Source organism: Diadema setosum, chromosome 4 (assembly GCF_964275005.1).
Source record: "Diadema setosum chromosome 4, eeDiaSeto1, whole genome shotgun sequence".
Lineage (NCBI taxonomy): Eukaryota > Metazoa > Echinodermata > Echinoidea > Diadematoida > Diadematidae > Diadema > Diadema setosum.
This window is the reverse complement of record NC_092688.1, coordinates 8,335,472-8,359,131: the sequence shown is the minus strand read 5'-3', so window position 1 is coordinate 8,359,131 and position 23,660 is coordinate 8,335,472. Positions and strand designations below refer to the sequence as shown.

At 38.8% G+C, this 23,660-nt stretch overlaps 1 protein-coding gene across 1 annotated transcript; it reads left to right on the top strand.

The window, feature by feature from the left end:
- The first annotated feature begins 14,791 nt into the window (after positions 1–14,791).
- LOC140227543 (transmembrane emp24 domain-containing protein 2-like) lies at positions 14,792–22,865 on the top strand. Its single transcript, XM_072307948.1, has 4 exons — positions 14,792–15,136; positions 17,356–17,548; positions 18,574–18,681; positions 20,827–22,865. Exons 1-4 carry the CDS (start codon positions 14,951–14,953, stop codon positions 20,949–20,951), a joined length of 612 nt encoding a protein of 203 aa, XP_072164049.1. The 5' UTR covers positions 14,792–14,950; the 3' UTR covers positions 20,952–22,865.
- Positions 22,866–23,660: the final 795 nt, after the last annotated feature.

Here is a 23,660-nt window from a genome sequence, read left to right as displayed (position 1 = left end):
CTTTTAATACTCAGGTGTGCTGCAAAGAGATACACAACAAAACAACACAACATATGCTGTAGATGTCAACTCTAAACAACAAAATTAATGAAAAAATGACAGTCCCATGGCACAAAACAAAAATTTACTGAGTATTTACACTAGTATCAAAAGTAAAAGTGTTACAACAGCTTCCATGTCACTTCCCTCAGCTTTCTGGAATAATATTTGTTCACACGATGTAGAATCGTGTTTAATATACTTAAGGAACCAGACCCATACTAAGAAAATAGAATTGTATTCCTCTGTTGGAATTCTAAACCAACAAGCTTTTTTAATGGATGGCAGAACTTTGTATGAATGTATGTTGAACACCTAATGCAATGTAAAAGATGTATTTAAAAGTTATATGAATGACATAATAAAAGGGATACCAAGGGTTGTACCCTCTCCTACAACCTCCCCCTTCTGTCCATATTGGTAGACTTCACACAGTGAAGACACACAAGGTTGACAATTTACTACATACTCAAAAGAAAAAATGTACACCAGATCACTGAATTTTATTTCTAAAATTGAAAGAGCTCTGCAACCGCCCACCACTGATCCAGGTAGTACACAATGAAGAAGCATGTACAGAAAAGGGTGAGAGATACCACAATTTAGCCATTTGCAATGTACAGATGTACCGGTACTTGTACAGTGTACAATGTATTTGAAAAACACGTTTTTTTACAGATTTTTAAAAAAATATTTTAAACACGTTTTTTTACAGATTTTAAAAAAAAATATTTTACAGATTTTTTTGAAAATACTCCACAAATTTCCTTCAAAAATGTGTGCACAGATTGTTGAATTTCAGTTCTACAGGTGTATCATATACATGTATGCAAAATCTCCCTAACTTAGGATAGAAACCATTCAAGACAAAGACACAAAACCCTGGTTTTCATTTGTGACAAACACATTTTTTTTTTCTTGAAAGCCACTCACTATTCACTATTTGAAACAATTGTTCATTGAGCAAAAAACATGACTTTCATAATAATTCCACACAAATCATTAGGTTGGTGTGAAGTGATGATCAATATCATCAACCCATCTAACTCATGAAATATTGTGTGGTAACAATCGCTAGTCATAAAATTCTACAGACATGTACAAATTAATGTACATTGTACACCCCTGTATGTCCAATTTGAATGAAATTTTACATTTCAACTGAATAGATCTTACACTGCACTATAAGGTGCCTTTGTTCTTCAGAGCCCTTGGAAACCAAGCATACGAAGCTTTGTAAAACTCATGTAACCTCCAAATAACTGTCCCTGGTAAAGTATGGCCTCTTTAGAATGTATACTGTACATAAACAAAAGTGAAAGAAGAAGTCGTGCTCAGAAATATTTGTTGTTGTTAAGCCTTTCTGACTGCTCTCATGCAGCTGTTATCAATTTGATCAACTTCCTTCAAACACACATACTGTTTTCACAATGATATGTTAAAGATCCCAGGTTTAAAAGGTAAAATGCAAACCTTCCCTGTCCTTTGTAGATATTTTTAATCCAGACTGCTGGTATCAAACATGTACCAAGGATTGTAGAGCAGTTTCTGCTAAGATGCAAGAGAACAATTCATACAATATCAACGGTCAAATACTGGTTACCAGAAAACGAAACCCTACATGTGTGCATTTCTCCAGTTCATTCTGTGTCCATGTGTGTGTGTCTATGTTTGTAAAATGCATGCTCTATCAACGGTCAAATACTGGTTACCAGAAAACGAAACCCTACATGTGTGCATTTCTCCAGATCATTCTGTGTCCATGTGTGTGTGCCTATGTTTGTAAAATGCATGCTCTTTAGTGCATGCGCTTGCGCATGTTTGTGAAAATTGGTTACAATGTATGTAGTTTATTTGTCATTATGCATTGGTATCCTACAAGTGATTAGAACATAAAGTGATTAATTCATTCAGAAACTACTGCAAACAGAGACAATTATTATCAATTCCAGTCACTGCAGAGTTGTAGAAATTTCGGAATATAGAATCTTGTGTACAATATACAAATGTTACACATACATGTAATAAGATGTACAAAATGTACATGCAGGCCCACAATGTCTGCAAGAATTGTAAAACCAGAAATTTTCAATTGCATGAAACGGGGATCACAAATTTTGTGAGCAGCCAAGATTCGCGAAAATAAAATGCATCCCCCTTTATATGTACATGTTTTTGTCTTTACAATGCATTGGATGCCAGTGAAAAAGGCTGTCAGCTCCAATTAACGAAAGTTTTGTGCTGCAGCCGCAACTGTTTATGGTTCTACAGTCTACGTACATTTGTATGTTGTGTGTTTAATATCAATTGCAACATACCGTACACAATGCACAAACTACACAGCAGTAGGGGTCTAGACCTGCAACAGTCGAACGGTGCACATACATGTATTTTAATGGGAGATTTGTCCTTTTCATTTCTTTTCAATAGAGCAAAACCACCAATTTTCCGAGACTTGAGCTTTTCTGCAATATTTTTTAAACTCAAATAATAACTCTACGAAATTATATTTATAACAATGTATGTTAAATATATCAGACTACATTTTCCCAATATTGATTTTGTTAAATACATCATAAAATTTCACAAAATCCCAAATGTCATCACCTTGTCAATTCCCCAATTTTTGAACAGCCTCTCCAAAATTTGGACACGCGCTATGCGCGTTCAATGTCGATACGCATACAAGGCCGCTGAAAAATGAGCGCGCAATGAATGAATGTTGGCGCAAGGTTGCATCAGGGACATTGCGGTGCCCGTTTGTGTCCGAGTTTTGGTAACTCAGCACTTGCATTCAGCCCCTGTAATGTACATTTATTCAGTGCATCAGCACGTACGGAGATTTTGTTTTTCTTTTGTGTTTTTGAGGATACCATCACACTCTGAGCTTGCCATAAGCAAAAATCTCACAACAGAACAGCGTAATTTTTCAATTTTTAGCGCTTTTTCAGCGACCCTGATTCTTTACACGAGACTGGTCATCGGTTTATGAATTATACATTGCATTGGGTATTTCAAGTGAGTTTGTGGAGGTGCGAAAGTACATTGTAGGGTAAGAGCACCAGTATTCGGTCAGCTACCGGTATTCAGTCACTTCTCACTAGTCACCAGCCAGTAAGTTCAACTGTCACAACACACGAAAATCACATCAATTCACATACTTGCACATTCATTCACAACAGGAAACTCCCTTAGCCCCCTCCAGAAATCCATCCAAAATCCTAAATTTTACCGTCAAAAGTGCAGAATCGGCGCTACTTTCCAAAAGCGCGCGGATAAGGCCTAGTTTTAAGAGTACAGGTCGCCGAAAAAAGCGCTAAAAATTGAGAAATAGGCCCTTCTCTCACTGGATTTTTTGCTTATCAAATCGCAAGCTTTGAGTGTGATGGTATCCTCAAAAACGCAAAAGAAAAACAAAATTTTTGTATGTGCCGATACAGTGTCTCAATGTACAAGGGTTGAATGCAAGTGCCGAGTCCCCAGTATTCGGTCACCAACGGGCGCCGCGACGTCCCCGATGCAATTTTGCGCCAACATGGTAGCGCGTGCGTGCGTTTTTCAGCTGCCTTGAACACGCATTGACTTTGAACGCGCATATCGCATCACCGAATACTGGTGGCAGTGACCGTATACTGGGAAATTTTCAAGGTGAAATATTTTGCGATTTTGTGAAATTCTGTGTGATATTTAACAAAATGAAAATTGAAACTAAAGAAATTTGATATATTTCACATACATTGCTGTAGATATGATGTATGTATGTATTATTTTAGTTTGAAAAATATTGCAGAAAAGCTTAATTAAGTGACCGAATACTGGGGATGTACCCTAGCTAGTGCTACACGTCACTAGCGCCCGGGGCGGGGGGATGGGAGGGGTGGGATGGGGTATGTGTGTGGGTATGTGTGTGTGTGTGTGTGTGTAGAACGAAAGTCAACATGGTTACTGAAGAATCCATCAACATGCTAGTAATAAAGTATTGCATATTCGTTTAGGCCTATTACGTAAATTCTATATTAATTTTTTGCTACCTAATTGTTATGGTAGGGGTACCACCTATCGGCAGGGTACCTTCCCATCGGCACCCTGCGTATCATGGCTGTTTGCGTGTAGAACGAAAAGGTATGCGCGGGATTAAGTGTCATTAGCTATAAAAACAATAAAAACGAAGAAATGAAAATCAAACTCAAAAACAAACTAACAAACCAATCTAAACACGTTTCAATTACACATCCGCTCAGTAACGAAGCATGGCTGTGAAATTCACGGGTATTACATAGATCTCTATGGAGGGGAGGGGGTGCCGATCGCTAGGTATGGTTGGACCTACTTGTAGTACTCATCGACCGCCTAATGTTTATTTGCTTAATAAGAATATTTAACACTGAAATTCACGTAAAAAACTTGACCTACGTGATTGAGAAAATCCAGCACTATCAAATGCCGTTGTTCCCTTTTCAATTCAAAGTTTCAGTGCAAAAAAATCGCCGTCGAAATTGCGTGGCCTCGTTTCAGCTCCCCGCGGTAAAGCTCATTATTGAGATCGACTGCTGTTTTTGCATTGACAATGCACGCAAACCGAGTTGTATCAAACACCGTGTTGTACGAAGCTTTTTTAGAAACTTCCATAGACATTACATTACGATTCGGTGAAAATATTCATTCGAAATTTTGTCCTTGATTAAAACCATTAATGAACAGTGAATTTTCGCGTTTTCCCACACCATCCTCATCAACGGTCAAAACCAATCCATTTTTATGTGGTCTGCGCGCAGTGAAGTGCGTATTAGGCATTCTGTGCGCCAGTGTATACACGGTCGGTTTCAAAAAGGGTGGTCGATATGTAGTAGGGCTACCATAAATTTACCCTTTTAACTGTTTAAGCTGCGCGAAGAAAACGGAACGCACGCACTAAAATTGCGCTATTTTAAAACGGAGATTCATAATCAACGAGATGGTCAAGACATTCAAAACTGCAGTAGGGTAACATCCCCAGTATTCGGTCACTTAAGCTTTTTTGCAATATTTTTCAAACTAAAATAATACATACATACATCATATCTACAGCAATGTATGTGAAATATATCAAATTTCTTTAATCTCAACTTTCATTTCGTTAAATATCTCACAGAATTGCACAAAATCGCGAAATATTTCACCTTGAAAATTCCCCAGTATACGGTCATCGGCTCCAGTATTCGGTCACGCGATGTGCGCGTTCAAAGTCAATGCGTGTTCAAGGCAGCTGAAAAACGCGCGTGCGCGCTACCTTGTTGGCGCAAAATTGCATCGGGGAAGTTGCGGCAACCGTTGGTGACCGAATACTGGGGCCTCAGCACTTGCATTCAACCCTTGTACATTGGGACACTGTATCGGCACGTACGGACATTTTGTTTTTCTTTTGCATTTTTGAGGATACCATTACACTCCAAGCTTACGATAAGCGAAAAATCCCGCGAGAGAACGGCGTATTTCTCAATTTTTAGCGCTTTTTCGGCGACCCGTACTCTTAAAACTGGGCCTTATCCGCGCGCGCTTTTGGAAAGTAGCGCCGATTCTGCACTTTTGACGGTAAAATTTGGGATTTTGGATGGATTTTTGGAGGGGGCTAAGGGAGTTTCCTGTTGTGAATGAGTGTGCAAGTATGTGAATTAGTGTGATTTGCGTGTGTTGTGACAGTTGAACTTACTGGCTGGCGACTAGTGATAAGTGACCGAATACCGGTGCCTGACCGAATACTGGTGCCCTTACCCTATTTATGGCATATTTGAGGTAAGAATTAGGCGAATTTGTGTTATATTTTTAGAAAAAACAAGCTACAGTGGGTGACGATAGGTGGTATGGTAGGGGTCCAACCCACCGACCGGGTCCATAACGACCGGCCGCGCATTATAATGGCATTGCGCGTACAGAAAGAAAATGTACGCATGGGACTACGCGCAACGGTGTTCGATTCTTCACTGGGCTACGCTACCGAGTAAAATGTGGCGAAAACAACTAAGTATTCCCTCTAAATTATCGAAATTTAGCAAAATCGAATAAGGTTTATCGTGTAACTACATATAACTAGGCCTACCTTTGCTGACTCGTTGTTAGATGTAGAGGCGTATCCTTCCGTAATAAATTTGACGATTTTGACCGCAAAATTGTCACCGCCGCTTGTACGATCGTGCACAGTACGTTACACATACACATGACATAAACATTTTGTCGCCCGCTTGCGCTACGACCGTACGAGTTGATGCAGAAACGAGAAATGAATACCGTGAAAAAACAAACCGACTCATCTAATTTATTTCAATTACGATGAAAAGTTTCCTAATGAAAATCAAGTCAAATTCATCAAACAGTCCTTCAAAAGTAATATCGAAGGATTCAAAATATATTCAAATATTATTGGGGAAAAAATTACGACTAGAAAAAAACAGCAGCTTGTCGAAAAAACGCGTTTAAGTACGCTTTATACGTATTGTCAATAGAGGGCGGGGTGGTCGGTCGATATGAGCCGGGCAACTGAGTGCGGAAAAAATGACACCCCACGCGTTCGAAGCCGCCATCTAGAGCGCGTACCTCAGATCGCATTTTCAGTGCGCGCTTGTGAATCCGGAGTATTTTCTCCACACGTGAGTAAAATTTCAGGCAAATTGTGAGATTTTTCACGTTTCTATTGATAGAAAAACGTTAGGTGTCCGATATTATGGACACCCAACCATACCCCCAATGCTACACAACTACGCCTCCTAGTCTGGATCTAATCATGGGGGCCCCTCATGCTCATGCCAGTCATGGGCGCAGTCATGCCAGTTGTCACTAGTTGAGCTAATCATGTTAACATTGGTTAATGGGGAAGTTTGTAACCAAATCTTAACACCATGCACCAGACAGACCACTGATCTTGCATTTGCTGAAGCATTAAATCACAAAAATGTCGAAGGGAAATTTAAGGCAGTTTTTCATTCACGAAAGATGAGTCACTCACTTCATACTCGTGTCGCATGTCGTGATTTTCACGATTCTAAAGAACCAAACCAAAGTAAATTTTAAATCAAATCAAGTGCTAGTTGATACTTTTAGTTACCTGTGCTGTATTTACATTCAATCTACTCACTTATTCTTACCTTACTTCTTTCAATTTTAACTGGACCAATGAAGCACCTTTCTTCAGTTCAACCCGTGAAGAGAGGAGCTACAAACAATAGAAGACAGAAAACAAAGTGGGCAAGTGTTGGATGGCCGCATGTTGAACCCACAAATGTAAAAACGCCCACAAATGTAAAAACGCCCACAAATGTAAAAATACATCGCCCACAAATGTAAAAATCGCCCACAAATGTAAAAAACACCGCCCACAAATGTAAAAATTTTCAACCACAAATGTAAAAACGACAGCGCCCACAAATGTAAAAAACGCCCACTAATGTAGTAAAAAATTCAAACATCAACCACAAATGTAAAATTTTTTTACATTGTGGTTGACGTATTTCTACTAAGTGTGCGTTTATGTAGACCCTTATTTCATGCGTCTTCTGCTACTAGACGCGCGCAACTTAATTGCATACATGTATTCCGTGAGACCTGTCGAAGCCGATCCGTTTTCAGTCACGAGCGACATATACGGGGACTGGAGCTCTAAAACTATTAAAGGCTTTGTCACATCGTGTCTCATCCTGCAGGTTGACTTGCGGGGAGGTTTTTTGTTTTGTTTTGTTTTGTTTTGTTTTTTTCCTCCGGAGCTCCCCGCAGTGGTGTTGACCCGCACTAGTACCCGGAGATGCGCACGCAAGTCTGATTTGCCAGTGTCGCTGGCCATCTGCGTGCATGTTGAGGGTCCAGTTACTGCCTCTCTGCTGGTTTAGTTGAGAGTATGATAGACATTCTGTATGACTTTCAGCCATTTCAAATTACTTCGAGAGGGATTCCTTTGCAGATAAGTCATGCAGTCCTCACCCGCCGCCCAGAAACAGAAACTTGCAGGAAAACATACATACACACACACACACACACACGTACACACAAACAGACAGAAGACAAGCATGTTATCACAGTAGTACATGCAACGATACTCCATGGCAGGCCGGCATGCAAATGGCAGGTAAGTGGCACGCGTCTAGCAGGTAAAACGCAAGTACGGAACTCATTAACATCTTTGTCCATCCGCAGAAATTGTACTGCTCGTACTCGCAACAAGCCCGCGTAACTTGCCCGGAGGCGCAGCTGCCCGCCGGAAATGTGTGACACGCAGCACACCGTAACACACAGACAGACACACGCACACACATCCATCTCCCCCGCTGAACTCTCCCACCATCCACACAAACGCACTCGAACACGTAAATATTATTTTACAAGAAGTGCACTGCTATCCTAAAGAAGTGAGTCTATTTAGGCCTATATCAACGTACTATAGTAGAATGGGGAATCTAGGCCTACTTGTCGTTTTTACATTTGTGGGCGACGTTTGAAATCATTTCTACATTAGTGGGCGTTTTCTACATTTGTGGGCAATGTTAAATTTTTACATTTGTGGTCGATTTTCTACATTTGTGGGCGATGTATTTTTACATTTGTGGGTGTTTTTACATTTGTGGGCGTTTTTACATTTGTGGGTTTAACACCGCACCGCGCTGTGTGCTTCGCAGATACTAGGATACCTTTCGTTTGTTTTCACGGAAGTTCCATGGCCCATGCACGGTACCACGATATCCAAGCACATAACACGCCGCACAGAAAGTTGTACACTGTATGCACTCCACTGTGTACTCCACAGAAAGACTCTGTCATAGCAAGGAGCTACATGTACAGTGAAACCCCGTTATAACGAGGTCCGTGGGACCGGCGATATTACCTCGTTATAACCGGTACCTCGTTATAACCGTACGCATCAAAAACAAAGAAAAACATAAGCACGACATCGGAATATACCCATCCTTTGCGTTGTTATTACACGATTATGGATCATTATTATTGAGATAATAAAGGGAAATTATTTGTGAATTAGACGAAAAAGTAGATGTTGAAATGAGATAATTCTTTATTGTAATTCTTGTTTGTTAATTTTTCCTAACACCAGCGCAAATAGAGTAAAATACAGGCGTTGTTTACCATAACTTGCGAGGTGTTTTTACGCTGTTGGTGCCCAGCGGGAATGCGATGATTTCATGAATCATTTCGACTGTAATCTTGTACAATATAATCTTATGATCGTTGCGCTCGAAGGGATTAAAAATGCGTTCTTTATTTTCTTCCGAAAATTTCTTCGCGTTTTGTACATCCGTTCTTGAAAAATATGCGACAGGATTGAATGTGGAAGAATACGTTGTGATCCTTACGCAAATCTGTACCTCATAGACCATTCTGAAAGAAAGAAAAATCTTCATTGTGAAATGCAGTGTTAAAATTATGATAATGAACAAACCCAGATCTATTCAAACTAATAAATACGTTTGTTCCTTTTCCTGATTTAGGTTAACATGCTTATTCAACTATTTTTTACGCTACTGTCACCTGGCGAGATCGCGATAATTTCAGAGTAACATACATGCGTTATTTACCGTTAACTTGAGAGGTATTTTACGCTGTTGGAGCCCAGCGGGAATTCGATAATTTCATGAATCATTTCGGCTGTAATTTTATACAATGTATGATCGTTGCGTCCGACGGGATTAAAAATGCGTTCTTTACTTTCTTTCGAAAATCTCTTCGCGTTTTGTACATCCCTGAACCAGGGCTGCACACTAACCCATTTTTTCTGCCGGTCCAACCTGTCTCTGTCGGACCGGTAAATGCCCCGTTTTACCATTTTTTACCGGTCCGAACAGAAAATTTACCGGTCAACAACGACAACCTAAAAAAACATTAAATGACTTGCAAACTTATTTTCTTGTTTTTTATGGACGTACCCCCTAACCCATGTACATTTTACAGATTAATAGTTTTTTTAAAACTTACATTATTTATTGCACAAGAAATAAAAAAAAAAAAGATAGGAAAAAAAAGAATGTTTGTTTGTGAATTACAGTGTAAAATGATAATGAACAAAATCAGATTTATCAAATGCGTTTGTGATTTTTTCTAAACATCGGCGCACGAACTTGCTGCGTAACCTGCTCTTGGTGGTCAGTTGGATTGCGACGATTTAATGAATTATTTTAGCTGTGATATTTTCTGATGCACGCGCTTCAAGGGGTTCTTTATTTTTCTCCCGATAATCTATTCGCATTGTGCATGCGTTCTTAAAAGGTACACGACATGCACGGCCGAATTCGCAATCCTTTTTGCGCCCATTTCCACCTCAAATATTAGCGGGATTGTGACGATTTCATAAATTACTTCGGCTGTAATATTTTCAGATGCAAGCGCCAAAAGAGGTTGAAAATGTGTCCTTTATTTTTCCCGATAAACTCTTCGAATTTCGTAAGTGCGTTCTTAAAAAAAGATGCACCACATGGCCGAATTCATTATACTTTTTGCGCCTATTTCTAAGTCAAATATCAGCGGGATTGTGACGATTTCATAAATTACTTCGGCTGTAATCTTTTATGATGCAAGCGCCAAAAGAGGTTGAAAATATGTCCTTTATTTTTCCCGATAAACTCTTCGAATTTCGTAAGTGCGTTCTTAAAAAGATGCACCACATGGCCGAATTCATGATACTTTTTGCGCCTATTTCTACCTCAAATATCAGCGGAATTGCGGCGATTTCATGAATTACTTCGGGTGTAACTTTTTGTGATGCACGCACCGGCGAGAATGGTTGAAAATGCGTTCTTTATTTTTCTCCCCATAATCTCTTCGCATTCCGTACATGCGTTCTTGAAAGGTATACGACACGGCAGAATTCACGATCCTTTTTGCGCCTATTTCTACCTAAAATATCAGCGGGATTGCGATGATTTTATGAATAACTTCGGCTGTAATCTTTTATGATGCACGGGCCAAAAAGGGTTGAAAATGTGTCCTGTATTTTTCTCCCAATAATCTCTTCGCATTTCGTACATGCGTATACGACACGGCTGAATTCACGATCCTTTTATCGCCTATTTCTACATTAAATATCAGCCGTATTGTGGCAATTTCATGAATTACTTCTGATGTAATCTTTTGTGATGCACGCACCAGCTAGAATGGTTGAAAATGCGTTCTTTATTTTTCTGCCCATAATTTCTTCGCATTCCGTACATGCGTTCTTGAAAGGTATACGACACGGCCGAATTCACGATCCTTTTTGCGTCTATTTCTACCTGAAATATCAGCGGGATTGCGATGATTTCATGTATGACTTCGGATGCAATCTTTTATGATACACGCGCCAAAAGGGGTTGAAAATGTGTCCTTTATTTTTCCCCGATAAACTCTTCGCATTTCGTAAATGCGTTCTTACAAGATACACGACACGGCCAAAAATCATGATTCTTTTGCGCCTATCGTTTCCTCAAACTTCAACGGGATTGCGATGATTTTATGAATTATTATTCGGCTCTAATCTTTATGATGCACGGGCCAAAAGGGTTTGAAAATGTGTCCTGTATTTTCACCCAATAATCACTTCGCATTGCGTACATGCCTATACGTCACGGCCGAATTCACGATCCTTTTAGCGCCTATTCCTACATCAAATATCAGCGGGATTGCGATATGTCATTAATTATTTCGGCTGAAATCTTTTGTGATACATTCACCAGAAGGGTTGAAAATGCGTTCTTTATTTTTCTCCCGATAATTTCTTCGCATTTGTGCATGCGTTTTCAAAATTATACATTGCATGCAGGGCCGAATTCGATATTCTTTTTGCGCCTATGTAATTATTGTTTACTCAAATTCCAACGGGATTGTGAAATTTTCATGAATTACTATTTGGCTGTAATCTATATGATGCAAGCGCCAAAAGGGGTGAAAATGTGTCCTTTATTTTTCTCCCGCTAATCTTTTCCCATTTCGTACATGCGTTCTTAAAAGGTATACGACACGGCCGAATTCACGATCCTTTTTGCGCCTATTTCTACCTCAAATATCAGCGGGATTGTGGCGATTTCATGAATTACTTCAGATGTAATTTTTTATGATGCACGCACCAGAAGGGTAAAATGTGTTTTTTTTATTTTTCTCCCGATAATCTCGTCGCATTTGTTCATACGTTTTTGATAACCAACACGGCATGCAGGACTGAATTCAAGATCCTTTTTGCGCCTATTATTTCCTCAAATTTCAACGGGATTGCGTTGATTTCATGAATTGTTATTCGGCTGTAATCTTTTATGATGCACTCACCAAAATGTGTCCTTTATTTTTTTTTTTCACCTCTATAATCTCTTCGCATTTCGTACATAAGCTTTTGAAAGATACGACGCGGCCGGTCGAATTCATGATCCTTTTTGGGACGACTTCTACCTCAAATATGTAAGCGGGACTGCCATGATTTCATGATTTTTTTTCCTCCCTAGTATTATCTATTCACATTTTGTGCATGCGTTCTTAAAAAGTACACGGAAGAGCCGATTTCGTGATCCTTTTTGCGCCTATCTTCATTATGAGACCATTCTGAGCGAATGAATATATTCATTTGTGAAATGACTGTGTAAAATGAAAATGAACGCAATCAGATCCATTTACTGTATCGCTGAATATCGATGTGTTTTTACTTTTTCTAAAAATCGACACAAGTAAATTAGTTCTAACATAACTGCCACGCTGCTGCGAAAAGCCGGGATCTGATCGATCTTGCGTAAAAAAAAAAATAATGAGTAAAATGACCCAGAAATGCGTGCGCTTCTATCAATGCTTCTTGTCTGGCATGACCGCCGATTGCAAGCAAACGAAAAGCAGTTACACTGTACATGCTCTGCATGTATTGCATTGCATGGCAGTGCGTGAGCAGCGCCAAATGCGCAAGCGAGGGCAAATAACTGGTCGACTGCTAGTGCTCAAAACTAATGTATGTTTACTGTACAAAGTGCACCGGTAGACATAAACGAAAACTTGCGTAAAACTTGTTGAACAGTGCGATATCTTGCATTCTGTTTCTCCCTGATCGGGGCTGCTCTTTTTCTTTCTACTGACCCCACCAATGCTTTTTTTTTTTTTCTTACTGGTCATGTCGGACCGGTAACTTGTGGATTTCCTGAAAAGTTACCGGTCCGACAGTGACTTTTACCGGTCTTTGACCGTCGGACCGGCGCCAGTGTGCAGCCCTGCCTGAACTGTTAAATGCGTTTGTTTCTTTTTCCGAACACCGATTAAGTAGGTTAATATGCGTTATTCAACTATTTTTACGCTACTCTCACCCGGCGAGATCGCGATGATTTCATTAATTATTTCGGCTTTAATCATACACACTCATAGTTAAATTATCATTTGTTAAATGATAATGAACAAATCCAGATCTATTCAAATTAATAAATGCGTTTGTTTCTTTTTCTGAACACCGATTAAGTAGGTTAACATGCGTTATTCAACTATTTTTACGCTACTGTCACCCGACAAGATCGCGATGATTTCATTGATTATTTCGGCTTTAATCATACACACTCATATTTAAATTATCATTTGTTAATGATAAAGAACAAATCCAGATCTATTCAAATTAATAAATCCGTTCGTTTCTTTTTCTGAACACCGATTAAGTAGGTTAACATGCGTTATTCAACTATTTTTACGCTACTGTCACCCGACGGGATCGCGCTGATTTCATTAATTATTTCGGCTTTAATCATCCACACTCATATTTGCTAAGCAGCAAAAGAACTGGAAGTCGGAACTAAAAATGGAAAGGATATAATAATGAGTTGCACACGCATTCCAATTGTCCATTTTTGGCCACAAGTGTCGCTACATGAAAAGTTTTTGAATGCGTTATCTTTTTTATTTCTCGTTGCGGTGTGGTCTGCCCTAATATCACGCACGCGTATCTCGCGGAAAAGAAAATCGAATGATTATGTTTAATGATTTAGTAGGAACATCGGAAGACATTCCTGTGTCTTATCGCGTGATTTAGAAGAAAACATGGAAGGAACGGTTCTCTGCAAAACGGAAAAAGACGTGGATAGCGTGATTCGGTTTTCAGGGTTTCGTTTGTCGCGTGTTTGAAAGCGGCAATTTAGTCAAGAAATAGAACCTCGTTATATCCGATCAAATTGCTTATGTTTTTCTTTATCATGATGCACCGAAATTGTCCTCGTTATAACCGGAATCTCGTTATAACCGAACTCGTTATAACCGATTCGTTCTGCCATAGGTTTACACGCAAAGGAAAACGGGACCGACGCGATCACCTCGTTATAAGCGGTTCCTCGTTATAACCGAACTCGTTATAACGGGGTTTCACTGTAATAGCTCCTTGGTCATAGTAGTCGCAGCTTCGCAACAGCAAGGCCGAGTAGAACTTACAGAAGTTTATGGAGATGCACGAGTGCATGTGCTAGATGTATTTTCAACAAAGATTTAATTCTCAAAACCGTTATCACCCTCAGAATAAATATCATTATATTTTTTAAAAATATCTATTATTTTTTAATAATTTTTGTTGACTATAAAGTAGAAATTAAACACCGATCAGTAATAATAGAAATTGACGATTGATTGCTTATTCAATTTTGTATGTGTTGTAGTGCACTTCATATCTGCTCTAGCTGTACTCAGAAACACACAACGACTAGAGGCGGAAGTCCTAGCCCAGTGCTTTGGTACGCGTGGCATTGCTTGACTTGCAAGGCGCCTTCATTGCATGCACTCAACTGTACGTGGGATACTGTGTACGGTCGCTACTACACCGCACAGCGGCGACAGGCTCATTTGTAAGTTGTATGTTATTTCCGAAAGAACATTCAAATTCCAGGCCCCCTTAATACAACCTCAGCTTTCTGAACAGTACGGTGAACCGAAGTCCAAGAGAAAGTGCCTTATTCTGCTGAGAAACATGGCGAATTATGACCATATCTTGTTCCTTGCCTGCACTGTTGCTTTATTAACAACAGCGAAAGCATATTTCATCGCCATCGATGCCCATGCAGAAGAATGTTTTCACGACAGGGTGTCCTCAGGAACCAGGATGGCCCTTACTTTTGAGGTTGCGGAAGGTGGATTTTTAGATATTGATGTGAAGGTATGTTTTGAGGTTTGTAAATTAACTGTATTATCAAAAGTAAGGAGTCTTTGCGTAGCAAATCATATGCATGTACATGCTCACACATATCAGCATATGTACGTCAGCAATGAACATCATTTTTTTTAAGGAGAATTTTAGTGGAATCTATATAGGCCCCCTACCGTTTTTACACTTTTTTTGACAACCGCAGTGGCAGTGTGAGTGCGAGTGACAATGAGTGTGCCAGTCTGCCCATATTAACATATATGCCCAACATGGCATGGCCATGGCTGTCTGTAGCATATTGATTGAAATTGAAATGGAACTACGCCTAGGCGCTAGGGTACGTGTAAGAGTACCAGTATTCGGTCAGCTACCTGTATTCGGTCACTTTTCACTAGTCACCAGCCAGTAAGTTCAACTGTCACAACACACGCAAATCACATCAATTCACATACTTTCACACTCATTCACAACTGACAACAGGAAACTCCCTTAACCCCCTCCAAAAATCCATCCAAAATCCCAAATTTTACCGTCAAAAGTGCAGAATCGGTGCTACTTTCCAAAAGCACGCGCGGATAAGGCCCAGTTTTAAGAGTATGGGTCGCCGAAAAAGCACTAAAAATCAAGAAATAGGCCATTCTCTCGCGGGTTTTTTTGCTTATCGCAAGCTTGTGGAGTGTGATGGTATCCTCAAAAACGCACAAGAAAAACAAAATTTCCGCACGTGCCGATACAGTGTCTCAATTTGTACAAGGGTTGAATGCAAGTGCCGAGTCCCCAGTATTCGGGCACCACAACGTTCCCGATGCAATTTTGCGCCAACATGGTAGCGCGTGCGCGTTTTTCAGCTGCCTTGAACACGCATTGACTTTGAACGTGCATATCGCATCACCGAATACTGGTGGCGGTGACCGTATACTGCACTGGGGAATTTTCAAGGTGATGTATTTTGCGATTTTGTGAAATTCTGTGTGATATTTAAGTTACAAAATGAAAATTGAGATTAAAGAAATTTGATATATTTCACGTACATTGCTGTGGATATGATGTATGTATGTATTATTTTAGTTTGAAAAATACACGTTGTATTGCAGAAAAGCTTAAGTGACCGAATACTGGGGATGTTGTACATGTTGTTTTACTGGACGTTGGGATATTTGCACAATTATTACACTGTGATGTGGTGATACTTGAGATCTAAATTTGAATTTGTGGACAGTCGAGTCACAGATACGATGGAAAAAGGAAAAAAGGGCCTGCAGACTCCTTGCTTGATTGTCTGCCTTGAAACTACCCATACTATTACTTGGACACTTTACTTTTAGGTGTACTTTATCACATTCTATTGACAAAATCTTACATTCTGTATAGAACTAGAAGTGCTTCCTTTCTCCTCAGAGCATTAATTACATTTGTTAATTTGATAGCTTGTCCCAACAGGCAACACAGACACAGTGACAGTGTGTCGGTGCAGTGTGAATGTGTACGGTAATATAAAGCCCTATTGCATTGATATTCCAGAAACTAATGACAATAATGCACAATGTAAAGTTTGTTACTTTGATCTTGTGCACCATTAAAAGTATTTAAGAAAGTCTGTGATTGAGTTAATCTTTGGACAGGGAGTTTGATTCATCGGACTAAAATCCAATTCATCAGCTTCCTGTTCCTTGTCACATATGAAAAAGCATTAAAATGCTGCACTGGTACAATATTGTTAAACTAACAATCATCATCATCATCATCTGGTACAGGAAGAAGGTGTTGGCCTGTAACTCCAGATCACTGCTTCTTATTTGGCCTGTACTTAATTAACTGAGTACAACATGCGCAGGAGTGGAGTCATGGGAGATCAAAATGATGCTCCCACCAATATTTATCAATATATTGTTTGAATTTTTCAGTTGTTGACAAGACCATTATGTGTTCCGGCAAGCTGTTCCAGTCCTATATTGTACGTCTGCTGAAAGACTTGCTTCTAACATCCAATCTGCAATGTTCTCTTTGGATCTTGAAACAATGCCCTCTTGTGGTTCTACTTGTAGGTTGGGAGAAGAAGTGGTCCTGTGAGATGTTGACAAGTCCGTGCATGATCTTCAACTTCTTTGTAAAAGAAAAAAAAAAGCAATCTTCAACTTCTTTGTAAAAGATGTACCCGGTACCTCGCAGAAACTATATACATTTGTATATGCACTCATCACAAAAAAAATGAAATTTGTGCTTGCTTTCAGATCTCTGGACCAGATGGAAAAACAATTCATACAGGAGAGCGTGAATCAAATGGAAAGTACACCTTTGCTGCGCACATGGATGGTGTTTACAAGTATTGCTTCAGTAATAAGATGTCAACCATGACACCAAAGATTGTCATGTTTTCTATGGATGTTGGCGATTCTCCTAAAGACCAGGGAATTGAAACAGAGGGTATGCATCGATATTTACATTATGTGCAGAGTATGCCGTAGGGCCTACATATTGGTAAAATATTCATGTGCATCTGTGAATGTTATGTGATTTCATTCTCCCTGAACAAAAAAAAAAAAAAAAAAAGAAAAGAAAAAGAAATGATTAACAGAAGATGGATCTTATAAACCACTCCGGAAATGAGCTTCTTTTTTTACTAGATTAGTCTACCCTGTCGTGTCTACTGATCTGCCACTGTGCTCAGATACATTACCCAGGATGGAAAAAGAAGAAGAAGAAGAAGAAGAAGGGGGAAAAAAAGAAAAAAAAAAAGGGATGAGTGAGCACCAGGATACAGAACATTATATTTCAACAATTACCAGCACTTGTAATAGAAAAGCATTGATTTATTTCATTTTATGCTATTAATGAGAAGAATGTGGGGCCAAAATTAGTCTGTGTTCTTTGTTTATCAAAAAAGGAAATGTGATCCAACAAGTGCAGTCCATTTTGTTGTTGTTGTTGTTGTTGTTGTTGTTGTTGTTGTTGTTGCTTTGTTTTTGTTTTTGTTTTTGTTTTTGTTTTGTTTTTTGTTTTTTGGTGAAAAGTTTCAGGAAATTCAGTAACTTCATAATTCATGAACTTCCTGTAATAAATTACCAGATTATATGTACATTGTAAGATTCCTTGTGATGAACAGAACACAGACTCAATTAATCATTAAACAATAAGAAAGAGTGAGAGAAATATCGTCGGCCTTATGCCAAAAGGGCACTAATAGTGTACAAAGTCTATGGTGTTTAGGGCCTTTTGGCATAAGGTTGACGATATTGAGAGAATAGATCTCAAACCCAGTACAGGTATCTTTGAATGCATTTCAAAAAAAAAAAAAAAAAAAATGTTCTGACCATTTTACAAATGATGTAAGATACAGTCTGTGCAACACAATGTGTGCTGCTTTATTACCTGTCTGATGTAATATCTAATGTGATATTGTGTTCTCTCTCGAATTTTCTTTTCCTGATGCCCAACATGACCAATGACAGAACACCACAGTAAACTTGAAGAAATGGTAAATGAATTAGCAACAGGGCTTACAGGAGTCAAGCATGAGTTGGAATACATGGAAGTTCGGGAGAGAGTGCACAGATCAAGTAAGTTACTGAGATGCTTCACCTGTGAGATTCAGTGTCACCATTATATGAGTTATCAATATTATTTTGTTGTCGCAAGTCTTGCTCATGTCACCATTTTTGTTTTCATCCTCCTTGGCAATTGCCATTACAGCAGTTGGAAAATATGTACATGTATGAGTATCTAGATCAAATGTTAAGATGAAGGTTAATCTTTTACATTTGTTGTAAAAGAACCACACAAACTAGATGATGAAAGAGGTTTCTGGCAGGAGATGATATTTGTTTTATGAGAATATGTTATTATGCCTTTTGTACTATTTTCAACATAAAGCTAAAAAAATTCTGTACAGTGTTACTACATGTAGGAGAGTCTTATTATCTTCCATGCTTTGTTTGTTCTTCAGATTTAGAGTCCATGGTTGAAATTTATATTGAATTTTGGTGTGCATTTGTATCACTGGAGTAACCTCTGCATGCATGGTTCACCCTTACATGGGAGATTTATTACTTCTTTTGTTGAAACATTCTTTAACATGTGTTTATTTTAGAGATTGCTTTCTTTGATGTGAAAGATATTAAAGGGACTGTAAGGTGTACAGTTCTGGTCAAGGTGAGGATTTAGCTTTTAACATTTTGCGAGATATTCAGAAACCACTCTATGAGATGTCAAATAGCATGCAATTCTAAGGGTATCAAAAGTTTATTTGGTGAAAATCGGTTTCAAAATGGCTGAGATATCCATAAACAAGGTGAAACAAAGAGATCCTAATAAAAGGCATGGCCTGTCGCCTTTTATTATTATCACTTTTTAGCTCACCTGAGCCAAAGGCTCAAGTGAGCTATTGCGATCGCCCTTCGTCCGGCGTGCGTCGTCCGTCGTGCGTAAACTTTTTACATTTTCATCTTCTTCTTGAAAACCCCAAGACCGATTTTCATCAAACTTGGCAGGTAGCATCCCTAGGGGGTTAGGAACTCAATTTGTTAAAATGGGCACCATGCCCCACCCAGGGGGCCCCCAGGGGGGCCCAAACCCCCCAAAATTAAGGAATCTGTAAAAATCTTCTTCTCTAGAACCAGAAGTGATAGAGCAAAGTTAATACTATGAGTTAGTACATTGATGACTGTAGTTTCAAGTTTGTTCATGGCAGAATCAGGGGTGCCCCCCTTGGGACCCAGGGGAGGGGGGTGGGGAGGGGTCCTAATGGGGCCTAAATTATACATTTTCATCTTCTTCTTGAGAACACCATGACCAATTTTCACCAAACTTGGCAGGTAGCATCCCCAGGGGGTTAGGATCTCAATTTGTTAAAATGGGCACCATGCCCCACCCAGGGGCCCCAGGGGGCCCAAACCCCCCAAAATTAAGGAATCTGTAAAAATCTTCTTCTCTAGAACCAGAAGTGATAGAGCTAAGTTGATACTATGAGTTAGTACATTGATGACTGTAGTTTCAAGTTTGTTCATGGCAGAATCAGGGGTGCCCCTCTTGGGGGGGAGGTTGGGAAGGTCCAAACGGGGGCCTGAATTGTACATTTTCAGCTTCTTCCTGAAAACCTCATGATGGATTTTCGTCAAACTTGGCAGGTAGCATCCCTAGGGGGTCAGGATCTGAATTTATCAAAATGGGCACCATTCCCCACCCCTAGGGCCCCAGGGAGCCCCCAATCCCCCCAAATTAAGGAATCTTTAAAAAAAAATTGGGCCCTTATTGTACATTTTCATCTTCTACTTGAGAATGCCTGGTCAAATTTTAGTAGAGCTGTGAATGATTTAGATTAGTGACTGCTCGAAAGGTGAACTTGCGATATTCAGGTGAGCGCTAGACCCGCAGGTCTCTTGTTTGGATATCTCAGCCATTTGAAAAACAATTTTCATCAAATAAATGTTGAATCCTTCTTAAAATTACATGCTCTTTCATATTTCATAAGAGGTTTCTCATTAACTCACTTAGGAATGTTATAAACCTGAATCCCCACCTCAACCAGTACTGTACAGTCCCTTTAACTTTGTACAGGTATCTATTGTACATATGAGAAATGTTTTACACTGTCAGGTAGATTTACATTTGAGTTGATTACAGCATGCCTTTATTTGCAAGAAAGTATGTACTGACCATGTTTAATCCATTGAAATTGCTTCCTCTTCTTCCCCCAACTCCAACAGTTAACGACAACACCAACTCAAGAGTTGTACTGTGGGCATTCTTCGAAAGTCTAGTACTGGTCGCCATGACGCTAGGCCAAGTGTATTACCTGAAGAGGTTCTTTGAAGTCAGGAGAGTTGTGTAGTTTTCCTCACTTGTTAGTTTATTTTCATCATTGTGCAAAATCTTCGAAAGTCTATTACTGTCATCTTTGCAGCTCCAAGAGTGTAATTAGTGATATCTCTTCATTCTGTCATTAGTAAGTTTTACTTCAATAACAATCCCTTAATATCTCATACTCTTTAGAGGACATCCATGTCTGCAAATGATAGTGGGGCAGTGGGATTGAGCAGACTCTAAATACTTGTGTTTCCTCTTTGATGCTCTATGATTGTAGATTTCAGTGTTCTGTTGGTTTGAGGCTTTCATTTACTTCAATTTTCACCATTTGTTTCATTTTCATTCTATTTTGGGTTGTGTAGAAATGACATAGAAAATGCTTGCGAACTTACAATGTTCGTGAGTAAGAAATGGGTGAATTTCATCATGTAACAATTTTACAAGGCATTTGTAAAGTGCATTCTTAAAAATATTGACATCTCTACATAGTTGCCTTGACATTTCATACATACATGTAGGCTGTAGTACCAGTGTCAGTCTTTTATTTGGCAGCAAATGTAGATAGAATAAAAGCCATTATGTGGATTTTAATAGTGGCATGACTTTGCAGATTTCAAGACGTGTTACGTGTATTTGATAGTGCACTGACTGCACCTTTACATACACTGTAATACCTTTTGCCAGATTAACTCTTCCAAATGCAAAAAAAAAATAAATAAATAAATAAAAGATGAAAAATATTGGGGAGCAACCTTCATTACATGAATTTGGCACTGTCAAGCTGGTTTACCTTTATTACTTTGTAAAAATATTTTCTTTTTGTTTCCTCCACTGTAAACCTTTGTAGAGGCACAATGTATGTGCTATGTTTTCTATTGAGGAGAGTGCTTGTCAAGAAGTATACAAAGTAACCAACAAGGTTTGTTTTAGGAATGAAGGTGAAATTGTATGTGTTTGCATGTTACTTGAAATCCACCTCAAATGCCAGTTTAGAAGCATCTTTATTCTATGTTGTAGTAATCTAATTTTATTGAAGGTAATGTGTCCTGTGTCACCACTCAGTTGCCAATCATCTTTTCTCTTTATACATGTATCTTCATTTTGAGTCTGTCAACATAGCTATAAGCCTCAAGGTCAGCTCACTTGCCCAACATTGGTATTGATTCCAGGTAAATAAGCGATTATACCATACTTCACACCAATATACATGTTGTATCTTATTAGTACATGTATTTGAACAATTGATATTCATGAGCTTACATTTCATCCTCTAAAATAAGACTGTGATGTTGTAAGTCAGAGATGTTCAATATCATAACTTCCCTCACTGAGTTTTGCAGATTTTCTTAGCCCTTGTAGGAATAGATTAGTTTCAGGATTTTCAAGTGTGCAATCCATATGGCTGGACCTTTGAGGTGTACAATGGTATTGACTCTTGAACCCGTGCTACCAGTATTGGAGTTAATTTTCTTCTTATGTGTAATTGTGTGAAAAGCTGTATACATTGTATGTGGTTGCATTTGATGTATGTGTGTACATCGCAATGTAATTCTGAATACCAGTAGTTGTGTAAAACACAGATATTAGGGAATACAATATAGTTTGTAGTTTAAATGTAAGGTTCTTACAACCTCACTTGCATGATTTGAATAATTGATAAGAAAAATTCATTTGTACCTGTAGAACAGTTGCTAAGTTGAGAAAAGAAAGGAGAAGTTGACTGGCTCACAGTTGCTAGAGTTTTGTAAGTTTTTGCAGTAGGGGTCAACAGCAATGTGGATGTACAATTGTGGTAGTAGATGGCAGGTACATGTATTACCAGACAGCATGGTAATTCCAGACGCACACATCTCTTCCTATTAATGACATTCAATACACGCGGGACTTCATTGACTAACCTCACAAAGCGTTGTATTGGACGAAATTGGAAAAAAACAAATATGACAAAAATGTAGAAACGCAAAGAAATTCACATTTCACCACAGTTCTAGAAGAAGATGTCGATTTATCACAAGATTTTATCACGTGAACTGTTCGAAATGTTCATGTTAGACCTCATTTGTCGATTTTCTCTTTGCCGTCCTCTAAGTACAAATGTGTACGGTAAATCAAGGTACAAGTACCTGGAGGTATGTGTTGTGATTCTGGTGCAAGGACAAGATGTGAAAGACGTCGATTATTCCATTTCAAAAATTGTGTCCAGAATTATAATGCAATTTTACACTGCGCTGAAATGAATGATAACTTTTTGTAGAGGGGTACACTTGAAGTCTACTACACCGTATTGTCAAAAAACGGAGTGAATAATTTTCATAGTTTTGCCAAAATTCATAATTTTCAGGACTTTTGTGAATAAGTGCATGGTGTTATTTTTGGCTGAAATTTCATCCTCCAAGTATTGGATTCAGAGCCACAAAAAAAAAAAAAAAAAAGCATGCGGTGATACAATCCACTTTCCTACTATTGCATCTGATCGGAAAGCATGTCAGATTTTAATTAGATGAATGATTTATAGTACATGTAGATGGTTAGCAATATGAATGATTAACATCGTATAAAATACAGACAATGTCAATAACAATATCATTTTGCCAGTGTACTGTACAGATCTACCTGAGTTTATCATGCATGTATAATTGTACCTCTTAAATTGACACAATGCTTACCGGTATTTTTTTTTTTTTTTTTTTACTGATAGGTGACTGTATACACTTGCAACACATACATTGTATTA

Coding starts and splice junctions, on each gene's coding strand:
- LOC140227543 (XM_072307948.1), top strand. CDS start 14,951: ATGGCGAATTATGACCATATCTTGTTCCTTGCCTGCACTGTTGCTTTA. Junction 15,137..17,355: donor TTTTAGATATTGATGTGAAG/GTATGTTTTGAG, acceptor GCTTGCTTTCAG/ATCTCTGGACCAGATGGAAA. Junction 18,682..20,826: donor GGAGAGAGTGCACAGATCAA/GTAAGTTACTGA, acceptor CAACTCCAACAG/TTAACGACAACACCAACTCA.